We start from the raw sequence: 17,641 nt of genomic DNA, 5'->3' as shown, positions 1-17,641 counted from the left end.
CTTAAAGGGATTTGTGTGACAACGGGCTCATCCTGAGGGTAGCATGGCTGAAGGTTGGTTAGTGTCGGAGGCCTTAGTGTACATTTCTGAGTGGTTGTCCATTGTGGACCGAGACAAAGGCTTGATATGGTCACTTAAGGAGGATGATCTTCTGAATGGAGATGTCCTAGTGGGAAACGGAATAGAGAAGAAGATGGACGCATCCATGGAGTCCAAGGTGAACGGATTTTGTATGTTGCATAGTGCTACGATGGAGAAGTGGCTGCAACAGTATGAGGATGCTCGAGCTGAGCGAGAGTCTAAAAGATCTGACTTTCGACAGAGTATGCGGTAACGGCCCATTTGATATCCGAAGGGCTTAGAGGAGATGCCTCTACTCATGTCCACTAGATGGCTACATGAGGCCCTAACCAAAGCATCTCAAGATGGAGAAAGAGTTATGCTGAAGAAGAGTGGGACTTCTCACGTGGATGCAATCCCAAGGTATGGATGCAATCCCAAGAAATTACAATCTATACTGCAAATCGCAACTAATATACTTGTTCTTCTCCCAGTATAAGGTCCATAGTGTAGCATGGTCACGTGGACGACATTTTAGATTAGAGCACATCGACAAGTTACGCTCGACAATGGAATGTGGAGTGATGGCAATGTTTGAGCAGGAAAGCCGATGACGTGCCACAGATCCAAACCGTGTAGTTGCAAAGATGGAGTATTTCAGATGTTTATAGAGTATCCTTGCAGTGGACTATCGAAGTTTCTCCGTGACCATATTTGATGTGCAATGGTTCAAGGTTACTCTCAAGGAGCAGGTGCAACTGTTCGGCAAGGGCCAAGTGGCTTTGTTTAGATTGACTCAACGAAGAAGTGGACCAATTTGAGTGATACATTTGTTTTGCCAAATCATTGTGAGCAGGTAAGAGTCTCTAATACTTGACGCGCTTTAGCAATCTCAAATTGGACTTTTATACTAATCGTAATATGGATCAGGTCGTCTTTTTCCCTAATCCGCAACAACCTCAATGGTGGTATGTCATTCCCATGACATCTAGGAGTATCCCCGTGTTTACTAGAACCCCCGTACTGATCGTAGAAGAGACACCTTTAATAGCGGCAATGAGAGAAGGCATACGAGAAACTAGGATGAACCGCCTGGAGGACCAAGACATCTCACCTATGGAGATAGAGGATGGGTTTTTTGAAAATGAAGCAGAGTCCTCATTTTGTGGAGAATTTTGTATAGATCTCCCGGTGTATACTGAGCTATGTCAAGATGAGATTGTGGAACCCTAAACAAAAGTGACTCGATTGAAACGTTCCTCCCACTACAGCAATGCCAATTTTTGCAAATTGGTTAGGACAGTTTGTATGTTTTTGGAGTATGGTGTTTTGTATTATCTAATTTTTTTATTATTTTAAAATAAAATCTTGCTAATTAAGTCTTAGTTTTATTATGTCTTGCAATTCATTATCTAATATTATTATTTTTCCTTGTATGTGCAGGTTTAGGATTTGGGCATGGACGGCAGGATGAGTCACGATTTTACAGATGATGACATTGACGCGATGCTAGCGCATTTCTCACCGGAGCAGCTAGCATGGGTCAGAGATAGAGCCAATGCACAGCTTTCCCATTCTACCTCAGCACGATCGGCAGACTCTAGACGGTCCGATGCTTCGGTCTCCAGTAAACGCAGTCGCAGGTCTCGCTTTGCTTCAGAGTCACGTAGTCGAGGAGGAGGCAGCTCCTGTTGTGGGGATACAGATGCAGTCTCTCCCACTCACATTGCCACCAAGGAGTCGACACCGTCTTTCACTGGCAGTGGCAGGCATACGTCTACTGCTCCCACTCCTTCACGCACCCCACCGATCACTCCTAGGGCCAACAAGAAGTACACGAAACCCACTCCTCCAGATATGTATTTTCGCATCCTTTTTCACAGTAGCACTTATAAGTTCAAGTTGTGTTTGACACATTTGTATTAATGTCATGAAAGTACCCATTTGCAAAATCTTGCAGGTTACTCGTATCTCATAGATAAGGCCACTGGCCATTTATACTTGAATGATGAGGGAAAAGCTGTCATCTCTAGGATGCATGAGTTGTGCCAACAAGTATTTCGGCACAACATTACAGACAAGTGGAAGGAGATCCCAGATTCCAGCAAGGAGTACATAATCAATACATTGTATCGAGAGTTTCCTCAGCCCTCTAGCAATGATAGATTTTCGAGAGGGTGGATGATGACGCGTATGCGTGATCAGTCGCATAGGCGGTCTGATGCACGCGAACCAGTCAGGCAGGGCAAATCAAGGCTGGAGTGGCTGGATACAGAGGACTGGAGTAATCTCCAGGATGAGACGACATCCACTCCAGACAAGTGGAAGCAGCAAAAGGATGCAGCAAAGGCGCACTTGGACACAGGATCGGTGCATCACCTTAGTAGCGGCGGCCATGCAACATTCCTGGCAGATTTCGTAAGTATTAATAGGATAGATTACTCTAATTTAATGACATCCATGTTGATGTATGTACTTCGAACATGAATCTCAAGTACGATATTTTTCAATGTTTGTGTGCCACAGCAAGGTTTTACGAATCGTGACTCAACTGCACTAGAGGTGACATATGGGGAGAAGCATGGCTTGAGTACCCTGATCGAGAAGCTCTATGCTCGCAAAGGACCGGTAAGTAGTAATAAATATCATTCCTAATTTGAGAAATCTGTCATTATATGTCAGTTTGTATTTGGTACTCACAATTATATATGTATTTGCTGTTGCAGACTCCCTTCAGTATGCCACTACAACGAGAGGAGTTTTCTGATGCGGATGAGTCGTAGAGAGCACATTAGGCTACATAGGATTACTCCCCATCTTGTATTATGTAAGGCCTTATGGCCTCTATCCTCTATATGTAATAGCTAAGTGTATATGATTCGGACTTTTATGTTGTAGCATGGCTCCATATACACATCTCCATGTTATTCACCACATATTAATGTACATGTGTATACATATTTGCTTTGTCGCAGTAGCACTTCTCAATTTAAGTTCTATTATTTTCTTTATCAATGCAGTGCACATTTTTGTTAATTAATGTCATGAAAGTACTTGTTTGCAAAGTCTTGTCATTATTTGGGATCGATTGTCTAACTTCTTTGACAGTAGGAATTGTCTCTTAGCCCTGTGTGGCTTTAACTGTGGCAGGGCTGCATCTACAGCACTGTCACAATTTTTTTTTTCTGCAACCATCGGTATCAGCATCGAAAAATAATTCTACAATCATTGGTATTAGCGTCAAAAATTCCTCTATAACCGTCGCTAATTTAGTCGGTTTTAGCGACGCTAATACCGACGAAATTAGCGACGGAAACAACGAGGCAAATAGCGAAGGTTTTATAGCGACGCTAATAGTGACGATGGGGATATTTTTCATATATAAAGAAAATGTCGTTATAAACGTCGTTATAGCATGTATATGTTGTAGTGGTATTGCTTATATTCATGCAGTTATCTAGATATTTTTTGCTAAAAGGGATTCACGCAAGTATTTTTGTTAAAAGGGATTCATGCAGGTGTTTTTTTGTACATGCAGGTATTGTACAAGGTTTAGGTGAAGCATATAATTCTCCATCAACTATTTTGATGTGGTGAGTGATTCCTTTGTGTTGGATGATATGGATCTGCTGAAAGTCGATGGTTCAAAAATCCTCTGCTTTATTGGTCCTATGTGTCCATTTGGATCTCCATGCCAATTGGCAATGATCCATGAAACTCTTGTATCATATCATCCATATAACACATAATATGTTGAGTCTTAGAATATCTTAGGTGTCAATCCAATGTGCCTATTAAGATTTGCATGCCATGTGGCTGCTATCCTTGTAACAACTACTCTATAATACCCACATTTCATACAATGTATTGAGTCAAATCAGACTCCTCTTCATTATAATAAAATTTATTTTGGCAAAATTCTCCGAGTATTCTTGTGCTATTCTTTTCATTATATTTCATGTAAATGGTATGATTAAAGTGATGTCTTGAAATTAAATCTATACTTTGTATTGATGTATATATCCACATGCGTTTTAATATCAATGTTTATGTCTATTTACAAAAGTGTAAACATCTCTTAATGCCATGTTGAATTGTATGGCATATTGGTGATTACTGGATAGACTTTAAATGCTTATTATTTAGGGGTTAATACATACTTCTTTACATGTAATGCTGCTAACCGTCATAGAACAAGGTGGAAAATCTGGAAAAGCTAAAGCAGAAGACAAAGGCCAAGGCAAAGTGAAACGGAAGACGAAAGTGCGCCAAGAAAAATATGGAAATGCAAGAAGTGTAGAAAAGTCCTAAATAAAGGAAAAAGGCACACAAGGAAAGGCGCAAGTCAATACTTTTGTAAAAAAGCGCAAGGGCACCATGATTTATTTTAAGAGTGTCGGGCTCTCACCCATGCAATTTGTAAATGTAGATGGGAGGTAGGAAGGAAGCTAGGAAGATAGGAGGACAATGGGAAAAAGGGCCTAGGCCACGACCGGCCATGTAAAAAAGGGGATAAGGGGATGACCGCCCAAAAGGGATTTAGGGTTTTGTATATAAAGTTGAAAAGTGAATGAGGAGCTCATTCTTGTGTGTGGCCAAAGCTTCTTCTTCATCTTCTCTTGTTTCTTTCCTTCTTGCTTGTACTTGAGTGAGGGATTGAGGGAGTGTGAGGGAGTAAGGGAGTGAGGGAGTGAGTGTGTGACAGTGAGGGATCGTGGAGAAGAAGCTCCCCATATTCTCTCTTCATCTTCTCTTCTTCTCTTCTCTTCTCTTTTCTTGCGCGGCTATGGAGGATGGAGAGGGCTTGAGGTTGCTTGAGCTTGCCGCAAGGATTGTGGAGCTACCGGATCCGTCAGACGAACAAGGTGGACAATCTGGAAAAGCTAAAGTAGAAGACAAAGGCCAAGGCAAAGTGAAACGGAAGATGAAGGCGCGCCAAGAAAAATATGGAAACGCAAGAAGTATAGAAAAGTCCTAAATAAAGGAAAAAGGCGCATAAGGAAATGCGCAAGTCAATACTTTTGTAAAAAAGCGAAAGGGCACCGTGATTTATCTTAAGAGTGCCGGGCTCTCACCCGTGCAATTTGTAAATGTAGACGGATGGTAGGAAGGAAGCTAGGAAGATAGGAGGACAATGGGAAAAAGGGCCTAGGCCATGGCCGACCATGTAAAAAAGAGAATAAGGTGATGACCGCCCAAAAGGGATTTGGGGTTTTGTATATAAAGTTGAAAAGTGAATGAGAAGCTCATTCTTGTGTGTGGCCAAAGCTTCTTCTTCTTCTTCTCTTGTTTCTTGCCTTCGTGCTTGTGCTTGAGTGAGGGATTGAGGGAGTGAGGGAGTGAGTGTGTGAGAGTGAGGGATCGTGGAGAAGAAGCTCCCCATCTTCTCTCTTCATCTTTCCTTCTTCTCTTCTCTTCTCTTTTCTTGTGCGGCTATGGAGGATGGAGCTTGTTGGAGAGAGCTTGAGCTTACTGCAAGGATCGTGGAGCTACCAGAGTGCAAGGGAGAGGAGGGAACTCGATCGAGCAATCAAGGTAAGCTCACTATACCCGTAAGGTAGGTATTGCGTGTCGGCTATGTGAGAGGTAGCCATGGCCGATCGGCTTGAAACACTTAATCAATAAGTGGTTCGTAGGTCTCGGGGTAGAGCTCCATAGCTCCCGTTCAAATGCGTAGGTTATAATGCCTGAGAGAAGAACAACCATTCTCTCGATAGAAGTACGTAACAGAAAAGATGAAGAAGGGAATTGGATCATCGATACGTATCATTGCTCGTCTTGGGTACCTATGTGTCCAAGTATGAAGGGAGCTTTCAAGGTGAAAGCATTTGCAATTGTAGATGTATCAAAGCACTGAAAGGATAAAATTTTAGCTCTCAAACAAAGGAAATTTTATTCTCACCTTGTAATAGAGGTGTTTGTACAACATGCATTCATGCAAAAACAAATACACATTGCGCCCACTGTGCCCTTTCAACAAAACATTGCAAACAGTAAGTATTTGCAACTCATTGAGAATGAGAACTTTCATGATACCTATATAACAACTTGTCTTGTATTTACAGAAGTATACCCTTCGAATTGCTATGAGTGGCAAAATGTTGAGAGTTTCACTAGTTCTTTTAAGTGTTACCACCTCGAAATTGGTAGATTACTCTTTGAGGGGCATACAGCTAAGTAACTCACAGAGGACCTTATTTTTATCTATGACTCCAAGTACATATTACACAAGGGGAGTCGAGAATATGGAACCCTTGAGTATATGCACATATCGAATCTCAATATTGTTGGGGAGCTACGGAGCTCTACCCTGAGACCTACAGACTGCTTATTGATCAAGCATTTCAAGCCGAGCGGCCATGGCTACCTCTCACATAGCCGACACGCAATGCCTACCTTGCGGGTGTACTGCTTACCTTAATGCTCGATTTAGTTTCCTCCTCTCTTTCACACTCCTGTAGCTCCACGATCCTTGTAGCAAGTTCAAGCAACCTCAAGCCTTCTCCGTCAAGCTCCATCCTCCATAGCTGCACGAGATGAGAGAAGAGAAGAAGGGAAGGAATGATGAAGAGAGAAGATGGGGAGCTTCTTCTCTACGATCCCTCACTCTCACACACTCACTCCCTCAATCCCTCACTTAAGCACAAGCAAGAAGGTAAGAAGCAAGAGAAGAGGAAGAAGAAGCTTTAGCCACACCCAAGAATGAACTTCTCATTCACTTCAAAACTTTATATACATGCCCTACTTTTTGGGCGGTCATCCCCACTTTTTACATGGCCGGCCATTAGCCTAGGCCCTCTTTTCCTATTTCCCACCATTCTAACTTATCCCGTTCCCACTAATGTATACAATTTGCACAGGAGTGAGCCCGGCGCTCTTTTTACAAGGATTCGGGAGTTCCTTCATATTTAATGGCATGCTTTTACTCTTTTCTTTTCTTGAGGCGACGCCGTCATTCAGATTTTCAGAGTCTGACCTCCATCTAGGACATCTTTTCCTTCCTTTGTCCTGTGTCTTCTTGGTTATCTCCTTCTTCCATTTTTCCCGCACTTCTGCTCCATTTTTCGTTCCTCTGTGCTGTGGTAAACATTACCCCCCTCTTAGCGGAGTGCCAGTCCCATGGCACTGGGGTGGGGAGCAGTAGGGTAGTTGGGGTTGGTGCTAAGTGGAATTGGTGGGTAGATGACCACTATCGAAAAGGTGATGCTGTGAATGAGAGATGATGGGGTGTTGATTCCTAATGATTGGGATAGATTCCGGCTTGCTTTGATCTGCATAAAGATGCTCGTCCTTCGTTACATAGTTGGAATTTCTCGTCGGCGATGACTATCGAAACCGAGGCTCCGTAATCAATTGAAGAACACGTGGTTCCAAGATCCATGCTAATGGCGGGCCCTGATTGAGTTACAAACAGCCTTCAAGAGAAAGTTGTGCACTCCCTAAGGGGTGTGTCTGTCTCACGGTGAGGTGTAAGTGCATGTGCAGTGGAACTGGGAGATGGGTCTAACCTTGGGCAAGCCCTTGGTAATGTCTCACACTTGAGGACCTAGTTTGTGCATCGTTGGAGGTGTAGTGCAGTGTGATGACATGTCTGAAAGTCTTTCCCTTGATGTGCCCAAAGCATGAAGTGGGGAGAGGGGCTAGGGGTGATCCCTAGGTGCGGTGAGCAAAGTTTTTTTTTTTCCATAGAAGGCATTTGTGTAGTGTCGATCACCATCAACCACGAAGCGTGGGGAGGTCGTAGGCATTGGGATATAAAGGCACGACTTTGGAGATATTCTTTAATTCCAGCTCGGGCCTTCAGAGGTGTGGATGATAAAAAGGGATGGTTACACCTTGTGAAGTGGTTGTCATTCATGTTTTCTAAGAGCTTCAAGCAAAAAGAGGGAAGGAGGGATGCCCTCATCATTAATCTAGTCATAGCTCTACTATTGATGCCTAGATTGATGTCAAAAAAGAGGGGGGGAAGGTGAGCTTCTTCAACGGCGGTGAGCTTCTGTACTAATAGGAATTTGGGAAACCTAAGATAGCTGCAGGTGGTTAGGAAGGCAGGATCCGGGTAGGAGGAGAAGTCCGCGAGGAAGCGGGCGATGGATGGAAGGATATCCTATTGTCTAAAAACTAAGCATTCCTCGGGAGTTTGGGCATTTACATTATATATTTTAGGAAAATCAAAATCCCTGTGAATGGCGTAGTCATAGTCCACTCCATGTCGGCGGGGGAAGGGCATGTAGGGGGGGTCATTTCGCTCCTCAGGGAGTGAGCTATAGAAGGCGGTCTAGGCGTGAAAATTGGCATCCCAAATCCTCCTCCGCCACTTCGGCTGCGCTTTGTAGCCTTGGACGGATTTGGGAATCCGGTTCACCTTGTCCTACTAGTAGTCTACAGGCTCCTGCCTCCACCTGGTCCTAATTAGACTCCTTTCTTCCACCCATTTGTTCGCTAGGTCATTGGCTAGATCCTTGATTTTGGATAGGATAATGAGCGGCAACGCCCGATCCAGCGAACGTAGATAGGAGAAGGACATATCAAAAGGCCTTTTCTGAAACTCCCGGTCACGCCAGATGACCAATTCCTGCAGCCAATCAATGGGGTTGGGGTCCCTTCGTAGTGTTACTTGCTCGTCAGAGAATTGTCTAGGTAGTGACCGAGCTCTGCATTGTGCATCCTCTGCCAGCTCCTGCCTCCTTCTTGTGGCTGCCACAATGCACTCCCGCATGTGGGCATCTTCACTCTCATCTGGTGGGAGGTCTGGTAGAGGGGGATTGGGTGCTTTCCGTAGTTCTTCGTCGGCCTCTTGGTCCGAATCCGGGCCTTCCTCAATATCTTGTTCGGGCGCAGCTAGAATTGTTCGTGGTAGTGGTACGGGCGGTTCCTGCTCTTTGAATCCCAGGTCCTTGAGCTCAACAATGGAGAGGCCGACACTAAGCAGGTAGCTGAATTGTTGTTCCTTGGTGAGTCCCGTGCTAGTGGGGAGCTCCCATTCCTGAAGGTCGTACCTTAGCGCCCAGGTAGTCAATTCCAATTTTCTTCTCACCCTTTCCATTGAATCATCACCTATGCTTGGGTGACATGTAGAACAGTGCTAAGAAAGGCTTGCCTTTGTGCGTGGGTGTATACATTGGCTGCTTCAGCTCTAGATTCGGCAAGAACTCTCTCGCACTCTGCCACCACCAAGCGCTTCATTAATTGTCTGATTCTGTCAAAGTTGTTTTCTTCCCAAGCATTGGCCCTTTCATCCATCTTTTTTCTTTCCTCTTCCATCACACTGCCAGTGTGGTCATCACCTGTTGTTGTTCATTCGTTAAAGCCCAGAGTTGATGCCACTCCCTGAACTTCTAAGCCAATTGCTCTTCGGCGATTTCCTTTGCTTGAGTTGCGATACTGAATTTATGCTCTGCCTCATCAATTTGTTCAGATCTTTCCTATGCTAACTGCTCATGGCTCTGGATTTTTGCAAGGTGCAGTCTTCGTTGCATGAAGGCCATGGCCATGAGGACCTCAGTGTCTTCCTTGGCAACTTCCAACGCCCCTTGCAGCCATTGTACCTCCTGTTGTTGTTCTTGCAGTTCCGTTGCGAGGGTTGTGGACCGGCCCCGTGCTAGGAATTCTATCTCTCTTTCTAGCCTATTTTGCTCCTCGAGCTCATACTGAAGCTTTGCCATGGTGTCCCCTTGCCCCTCGCTCGCTTCACCTTCTTGAGTTGCCAATAGTCCATACCCCTCTAGTCTAGCCATTCTTTGCTCTAGGTCGGCATACTGCTGCACCAGCAGCTTTAAGCTCCGTTGCTCGGCCACCAAGTTCTGTTCTTCGTCCTCCAGCCTCTCTTTTAGGTGGTTCTCATTGTCCTGGGCCTCCTTCTTTTTTGCCTCCAATTGGTCTTGTAACGCCTTGACATCCCTTCACTGGTTAGCCTCTTGCTTTGAAACTTCGAGCTTCAAGGCCACCGGGGTTTCCCTTTCTTTTTCCAGCTCTAGTAGGGCCACCTTCTTTTCCTCCTTTTTCGCCTCCAGCTATGCTAGGAGCTCAGCCACGTAGGCGTCGTAGTCTGCTCCTGGTGACAGGGGGATGGGAGCTGTGGTGGTCGATGCTTCGAGTTTTTGCTGTTTAGGGTCTTTCCTGGATTCAGCATCAGCGGTGGCAGGTCTTTTTGCTCCAGGTTCTGGGACAATCTCTGCCACCTTACTAACGAGCATCTGCATCATGCTCATCATTTGGGCCATGTTTGGAGAAGGCATGGGCTATGGGGCATTTGGGGTGCTCGTTGGCATTGGCACGAAGGAGGGAGACAGGGGGTGTAACAGCGACTTTCCCTTGCCTGTGATCATCGGGGCTGCCCTCACAATGCCACTTGCTTTGCCTTCATGGTGAGGACCATAGGAGTTGATTTCTCCAAGTCTGTGAGTTTCTTCAACAGACCTACGAGTGGCCTCAGCTAGTTCCTTCATGGTCAGTTCGTAGGCTTCTTCTTTCGCCCTTCTCTGCTATTCCTCTTCTGCCCTTTTTGACTCCTCTTTAACTCTTGCGAGCTCTTCCTCCTCCTCCTTCTGCAATTGTTCTTCCAACCCACATGACTCTTTTCAAGCCCTCTTCACCTCAGCCCACTCCCCTTTGCTTAGTGTCTTCGCCTTCTTTTGGCCCTTGCCGTTCTTCATTTGCTTTTGAGGCCCGGCCTTTTGCGGGAGTGGTACTTCAGGATCTCTTACATTGTTAGTCATCCTTTCACTCGAGCCTTCCTCCTCTCAATGTGGTGAGTATTGGTGCTCAATCTGCTCTCCCTCCACACCAGCACCCTTGATGGCCTCATCAATGATTGCTGTAAGTATACCTCCGTACCTAATCGTGGAGGCCTTGATGGCAGTTTTTTTCCTTGTGGATCGCGCGGTGGAGGCTGGGGATTCCCCACCAGCTGGCGTTGCGACTGGAGCTAGAAGGGCGGTGGCTGAACTCTTTATAGTCTTCTGGACGAAACCGTTCCAATCCACCTCCTCCGGGACTCCTGCTGCAATGCTTTCCAGCAGTGGCACACTGATCCTATTCATGAGGGCATTGTACCTGTGGCTAGAGAAGAGAGAATGGATCATCTTAGCTTGCATTCTTGTCGCCGGGTCTAGAATTTCAACTAGACTAATTCCATCAACTGTGTGCACATCTTCCTTTTTGATTCCCAGCATGGCGTACATGTCCCTTTTTGGGCGTCTTTCTTTTTTGGGCATGAGTCCCAAGGCTCTTTCGACAGTGGCGGCATTAAGGGGCACCTGTACTCGTTTTTCTTGATTACCTTCCCTTACCGTGACCGTGCTACAGCTTCGCCCTTCATTGAAATTTCTCAAGAACTTTGCACACATGCTATAGTCGACAGCTTGCCCGACTTTCTCTATGTACTTTTGGAGGATGCATTTGTCCACCAGCTCTTACAACCGGTTCCTCCGAGATAGCCTCATCTAGGTTCATGGTATGCTTGAAAGCAAATTGGCTGAATCCCTGTGTTTCGATGCTAATTCCATATTTCGTCATCTATGCTTGCGTAAATGGAAGTCTGCCCTGTCCTGCCATGGTATGTGCATGTCATTACCCCAACCAACGTTAGAGTTACGATTTGGTTCATTCCTAGCATATCCCAAGAAAAAAATATGTGCGCCAGTTTACCGAGCAGATTTAAGGATATGAAAATTTTTAGAAATAATTAACAACCAACATCTTTTCCTCCTTGCTTTCTTTCCTATTTGAATTTAGTAGAGCATTGTTAGCCTTCACACTTTTGCTACATCACTTGGTCAGTCCCTTGGTTGTCACTGGCTCTTCCCCCCTCTTTTCTAAGTGGCATGGGGGAGGGAAGGCTCGCATGGGCTATGTGGGGTGAGCTACTTGGCCATAAGCCATGTATACAAGTTAGGGTCGTATTCAAACTGGGCATGGCAATCAAGTTCGCTTGGTTGCAGGGAAGCTTGAGTGATATAGGTTAAGACGTCATGAAAGATATCTCCCGAGTTGAGGCGACTAGCAATGTGCAACTCCTCCTCTGTGAGGAATTGGTCAATGTACGGATGGGCCAATACCTGATCATCCAAATGTAGGTTGCGTGTAATGGCCAGAACTCTGAATGAAAGAGGTGCCAAGTACGTAGGGTCGCGTTCAATTGTTTTGATTGCCCTCCTTTGCTCAGTATTAGTCATGATCCAACGGCCTTTTTTCTCCCATTAGAGTCGTAAGGCGTACCACAGTTGTAGGAATGGAGAAGCAGAGCTGGTAAGCTACACAAGTTCCTCCAGTTCACGTTCCGGCGTGGAGCGAGCGTGCTTGTGGTATGAGGTGACTAGTCGTCTGAGAACAGCTTGTTCCTTCGAGATCTCTCCATTAGCGATTAGCTCGGCCGCAACTTTGGGAAACTTGATGGTCATGAACTCGTAGTCCTCCCAAGTGCATGGCAATGAGCGAACATCGGAAGCGAGGGGTTCGTCAGGAAGTCCTAGGTCAAGTCTCTCGTAGCTTTTAGCGAATGTAGTGAAGGTGTCGTCCAACTCCTTGATGCATGTCACTACGTCATTTCTAGAGGTCTCAGCGAGATCCTTGGCCGCTGATAGGAAGGATCATCTTTCATACGAAGGTTTCAAACCTGTTGGTGGTAATGGAGCAGTTGGGTTGGACAGTAGTGACCCCCTTGCAGGCGTCGTTAATGGGACTATGCTCTTTGGATCATTTGGAAACACTGCGGCGGGCTTCCGTGCCACTAGGGAGCATGCTGCAATTCATTCGAGTGGGCATGGAGGTGTGCACCCACTACAAGGATTTGAGCTAGTAGCGACGCCGATTAGTGACAGCGGATAGCGGCGTCGCTATTTGCGTCGCTATTTGTGACGCAAATAGCGATGAGCCGCAAGGAAAAAATGCGGCCGAAACCGAGCGCGGTTTTCATTTCGTATTTGCTCCATTGTGAGTTTTGAGAGCGAGAGCGAGGGAGAGAGCGACCGTCGTGAGAGAAGGAGAGGAAGAAGACTTGCCGTCGTCGTCGCCGCCGCCGCCGCCGCCGTTGTTCGCGAAGGAGAGGAAGAGCCTTCATCGCAAAGAGGAGCCGCCCCACGCTCGCCATATCTCATCGGTGAGTCTCCCTCTCTCTTTCTTTTGCTTGTTCAAGGTTTAAATCACTCTCTTTTGCTTGTTTAGGAGAGGAAATGAAAGAGAAAGAGAGGGAGAGGGAGAGAGAGGGAGAGAAAGAGAAAGAGAGGGAGAGGGAGGGAGAGGGAGAGTGCATTCTCTCTCTCCCTCTCCCTTTTTCTTGTTTAATGTTTAAATCACTTTCTTTTTTGCTTGTTTAGGAGAGGAAACAAGAGAGTAAGAGAGAAAGAGAGGGAGAGGGAGAGAGAGAAAGAGAAAGAGAAAGAGAGGGAGAGGGAGAGGGAGGGGGAGGAAATGAGAGAGGGAGAGAAAGAGAAAGAGAGGGAGAGGGAGGGAGAGTGCATTCTCTCTTTCCCTCTCCCTTTTGCTTGTTTAATGTTTAAATCACTTTATTTTTTGCTTGTTTAGGAGAGGAAATGAGAGAGAAAGAGAGAGAGAGAGAAAGAGAGGGAGGGGAAGGAAATGAGAGAGGGAGAGAAAGAGAAAGAGAGGGAGAGTGCATTGTCTCTCTCTCCCTCTCCCTTTTGCTTGTTTAATGTTTAAATCACTTTATTTTTATGCTTGTTTAGGAAATGAGAGAGAAAGAGAGATAGAGAGGGAGAGAAAGAGAGGGAGAGGGAGAGGGAGGGAGAGTGCATTCTCTCTCTCACTCTCCCTCTTGCTTGTTTAATGTTTGAATCACTTTCTTTTTTGCTTGTTTAGGAGAGGAAATGAGAGAGAAAGAGAGAAAGAGAGAAAGAGAGGGAGAGGGAGAGAGAGGGAGAGAAAGAGAGGGAGAGGGAGGGGAAGGAAATTTAAGATAATAGACTTATCGATAATGGTATGCAATGTGCTTTGCCATGGGCCACGTACATTAGTGACTCTTTAAGATGGCTTAAAATTGGTCATGTCCTTCATAATGTCCAAGTAGGGGATCTAATTGTGATATGCATAATTCATTGTTTTTGTATTAACTTTATAGGCATAACAAATTAGAAATCATGCCAACTAGTCAACGGAAGGACTAAAAGAAAATGATACCCTAGCTAATGGTCATTATGGTACTTCATCAAAATGAACCCAAAAGTATTGTTATAGAAGAAGAATCCCTTAAATTGAGTATAGGATATTTTCTCTCAAGTCTTATGACTATGAGTAGAATTGATTGAAATAAATTTTATTACTATAGTTGATAAATTTCATAGATGGCATTAATTTTAATACGCGATCCTAGGACAAAAAAACCACACTTCTAAGATGCTTTTTGTTGAGACTGATTTATTATTAGACTAAGGGATCCTCAATGATGCTCAAAATGGATTACTTACACTCAAAGCCCTCTAGTGCATTTAACTTGCAACTTGACGTACATCTCCATAAAGCTATCCATTTAAGCCTCGTTTGCTGTAATGTAGATAAGATGGAAAACGAACAAGGTCTTATTGTTCAAGACCGCAAGACGTATCTTAATCAGTGTGTCCCATGTCCTTGCTCTCAATGCAAGTTGGCAATTAGACGAAAACGCCAATTGTCTATAGAACACATACGACGATTTGGCAAGTTTCAATCTGAGATCATTGATCAAGCGATTGCGGATTTTCAGCAAACGGTAATTTGAAGTTAATATTAATCATGCATTGTACTTGCAAGCTAATTGAAAACCATAGACAATAAGATTGGGTCTTGTTGGCAAATTTTCTATCCAGGGGAGTGATGTCTCGACCCAAGGGGGAGTGCACCCTTTGCGGCCAATTAGAAGAGTCCGTGGACGTGCGATGGATGGATTGCAGGAGCCAATCCACCACTAGCAAGGCCCATCTATACCGTCAATGCCAGAGGAGACAGAAAACCTTCCGGAGCTACCTGCAATCTTGGAGCCTGAGATGGAGGCAATGATCGATGCACTGATTCCCATGGATGTTGAGACATCTGACCCGCTTAGAGAGAAAGCATCCATACCATTATATGATGGGTGCCAAGTATCTCGGTTGAAGACATTGCTTGCACTCTTAAGTGTGCAAGCAAAATACGGTTGGAGCGATAAGAGTGTGACTGGGTTATTCAGGTACCTTGCACATAGGCTTCATTGATTTTTTTTTAAACAATATTATTGCAAACATTTGTGCTTTTTCAAGGTGTTTTATGATTTTTTTCAAGTTATTGAAATATCATATATTACCACCTACAAATACCATGCCTGAGTCTCGTGATGATGTACGACATGTTTTACGGAAGCTTGGCATGGACTACAATAACATCCATGCATGTATCAACGACTGCATACTGTTTCGAGATGAATACGAGACTATGGAGACATGTCCAAAGTGTGGTGCTCACAGGTATCGACAGGACTTGCAAGGGAAAACCATCCCTCAAAAAGTTCTTAGACACTTTCCGCTCATCCCCCGCATAAACCACATGTTTCGCACGTCTGGCATGGCAAGATTGACAACGTGGCATGTGCAGAATAGGTCCACTGATGGAGTTCAATGAATATCAGTGGATTCGCGTGCATGGAGCCACATTGACTCTACCTTCCCAGGCTTTGCGCGAGAGCCAAGGAATCTTCGGCTCGGTCTCGCCATGGATGGTGTGAACCCATTCGGTCTGCGCTCGACTTCTTACAGTGTGTGGCCTATAGTGCTTGTCAACTACAACATCCCTCCATGGCTTTCTACGAAGAAAGGACATCTCATCCTTAGCTTGCTCGTCCCGGGCCGCTACAAAGTAAAAAATATAGACGTGTATCTTTGTCCATTAGTCAATGAGCTTAAGATTTTGTGGGAGGAGAGGGTCACTATGCAAGATATGAGCAGGCGCGATGGTTGGCGATCAGCCAACATTCGAGCCATTCTCATGTGGACGATGCATGACTTTCTGGGATTGGGAGAGTGCTCAGGTGAGCAGACCTTCGTTCTCGCTGGTAATATCTATATTTTATTTCATTCAATCAAGTATTCACTAGGTCATGGCTCGCCTTACAGGTCTGGTTACCTCAAGTTATCATGCATGTCCATTGTGTGGGCCACAGTTAGACTCCCGAAGGTCACGAACCATGAAGAAGATGGTATATCAAGGACACGCCTCTTTCTTGCCGGAGGATCATGAACTCAGGGAAGGTTTTCTTGGACGACCTCCAGCACATATGAACACTGCAAGCTGGTATGAGCTGAAAATGGTAAACTCGGAATCACATCCAAATGGAATGCGACGGTTCTCAGTTTTCTACGAGTTGCCATATTGGACCCACTTACAGGTCAACCACTTGTTGAATCCCATGCATATTTTCAAGAATGTGGGCAGCTTGCTATGGGACCACATCACAGGAAAGAGAGACACTATAGGGTCACGAATGGATTTGAAGGAGGTAGGTAAGATGGAGGCGCTTTGGGTGCAGTCGAGTGCTGAAGGGGGAGTGCAGCTTCCTCGCGCTTCCTGGGTTTTGTCTACCAAAGAAGAGCGCATTGTGAAGCAAGTAATCAACTCTATCCGCACTCCGACGGGTATGATGTATTCTCTCAGGTCCGCATTTTCTAAAGATGACCAATTGTCTGGGCTAAAATCCCATGATTGGCATAAGATATGTCAGGTTTGTGAACAGAATGGATTGTAATTAGCGTGGACATTTTGCAATTTGAAAAGTGGCCATTATTCATAACGCTTTCTCATTTGTGGCAGTTTGTCCCACCGATCGCGATCGCAGGATGCCTTACTCTAGAAATTCATGGGGCCATTTACAAGTTGTTGACTTTGGTGTAATGGATCTCACAGAAAGAGATTAAGACGTCCTCTATTGAATCCGCAAAGGCGGGGAGCAGTTGAGACGGTCTGTCTCTTTGAGAAATACCTACCCACTAGCATGCTCACGATACAAGTTCACCTTCTTGTGCATCTTGTGGACGAAGTGGAGATTGCTGGACCTGTCCATACGCGATGGATGTTCTTCTTGGAGCGCTTCATGAAAACCCTAAAAGGCTTTGTGCGACAATGAGCTCATCCAGAAGGTAGCATGGTGGAAGGTTGGTTGGTGTCAGAGGCGTTAGTGCATATCTCACAATGGCTACCAATGGTGGAACCAGACAATGAAATGCTATGGACGCTGAAGGACGATGATAGACTCACTAGAGATGTGGTGGTTGGAAATGGGGTAGAAAAAAGATTGGATGCCTCAATGGAAGAGAAGGTGAATCGCTTTTGTATGTTGCACCATGCCTCCATGGAGACGTGGCTCGCCAAGTACCAGATTGCAAGGCAAGATCGAGAGGAAGCGCGAGCTGAATTCCGACGCAGTACGCGTCACCGACAAATTCAATATCTTGAAGGCATGGAGGAGATGCCGCGGTTTATGTCAACACGATGGTTGCATGGAGCCTTGACCGCAGCATCCAGCAAAGGGACAGAGGTCTCAATGGAGGAGTGGGAGTTCTCGAGGGGATGTAGTCCAAAGGTGATGAGGGGTTTAGAATGTGTCATATCTAAATTTGCT

At 45.3% G+C, this 17,641-nt stretch overlaps 1 protein-coding gene across 1 annotated transcript; it reads left to right on the top strand.

The window, feature by feature from the left end:
* The first annotated feature begins 1,598 nt into the window (after positions 1 to 1,598).
* Positions 1,599 to 9,541, top strand: LOC148027001 (uncharacterized). Its single transcript, XM_087690369.1, has 7 exons — positions 1,599 to 1,602; positions 1,721 to 1,829; positions 1,916 to 1,919; positions 2,053 to 2,151; positions 2,266 to 2,305; positions 2,378 to 2,478; positions 9,479 to 9,541. The coding sequence occupies exons 1-7, from the start codon at positions 1,599 to 1,601 to the stop codon at positions 9,539 to 9,541; spliced, it is 420 nt and encodes a 139-aa protein (XP_087546495.1).
* The last annotated feature ends 8,100 nt before the right edge of the window (positions 9,542 to 17,641 follow it).

The sequence above is a fragment of the Lygodium microphyllum genome, chromosome 13 (genome assembly GCF_053477565.2).
Source record: "Lygodium microphyllum isolate KBCC chromosome 13, Lygodium_microphyllum_v1.1.10, whole genome shotgun sequence".
Classification (NCBI taxonomy): domain Eukaryota; kingdom Viridiplantae; phylum Streptophyta; class Polypodiopsida; order Schizaeales; family Lygodiaceae; genus Lygodium; species Lygodium microphyllum.
Note: the sequence above shows the minus strand (reverse complement) of the source record. Positions and strands in the feature narration are given on the sequence as shown.

Bases quoted from the DNA above. Each gene is read 5' to 3' on its own strand.
- LOC148027001 (XM_087690369.1), top strand. The intron at 2,152-2,265 runs ATCCCAGATTCC...ATGCGTGATCAG, and splicing joins TTACAGACAAGTGGAAGGAG to TCGCATAGGCGGTCTGATGC. The intron at 2,306-2,377 runs GCAAATCAAGGC...CATCCACTCCAG, and splicing joins ACGCGAACCAGTCAGGCAGG to ACAAGTGGAAGCAGCAAAAG.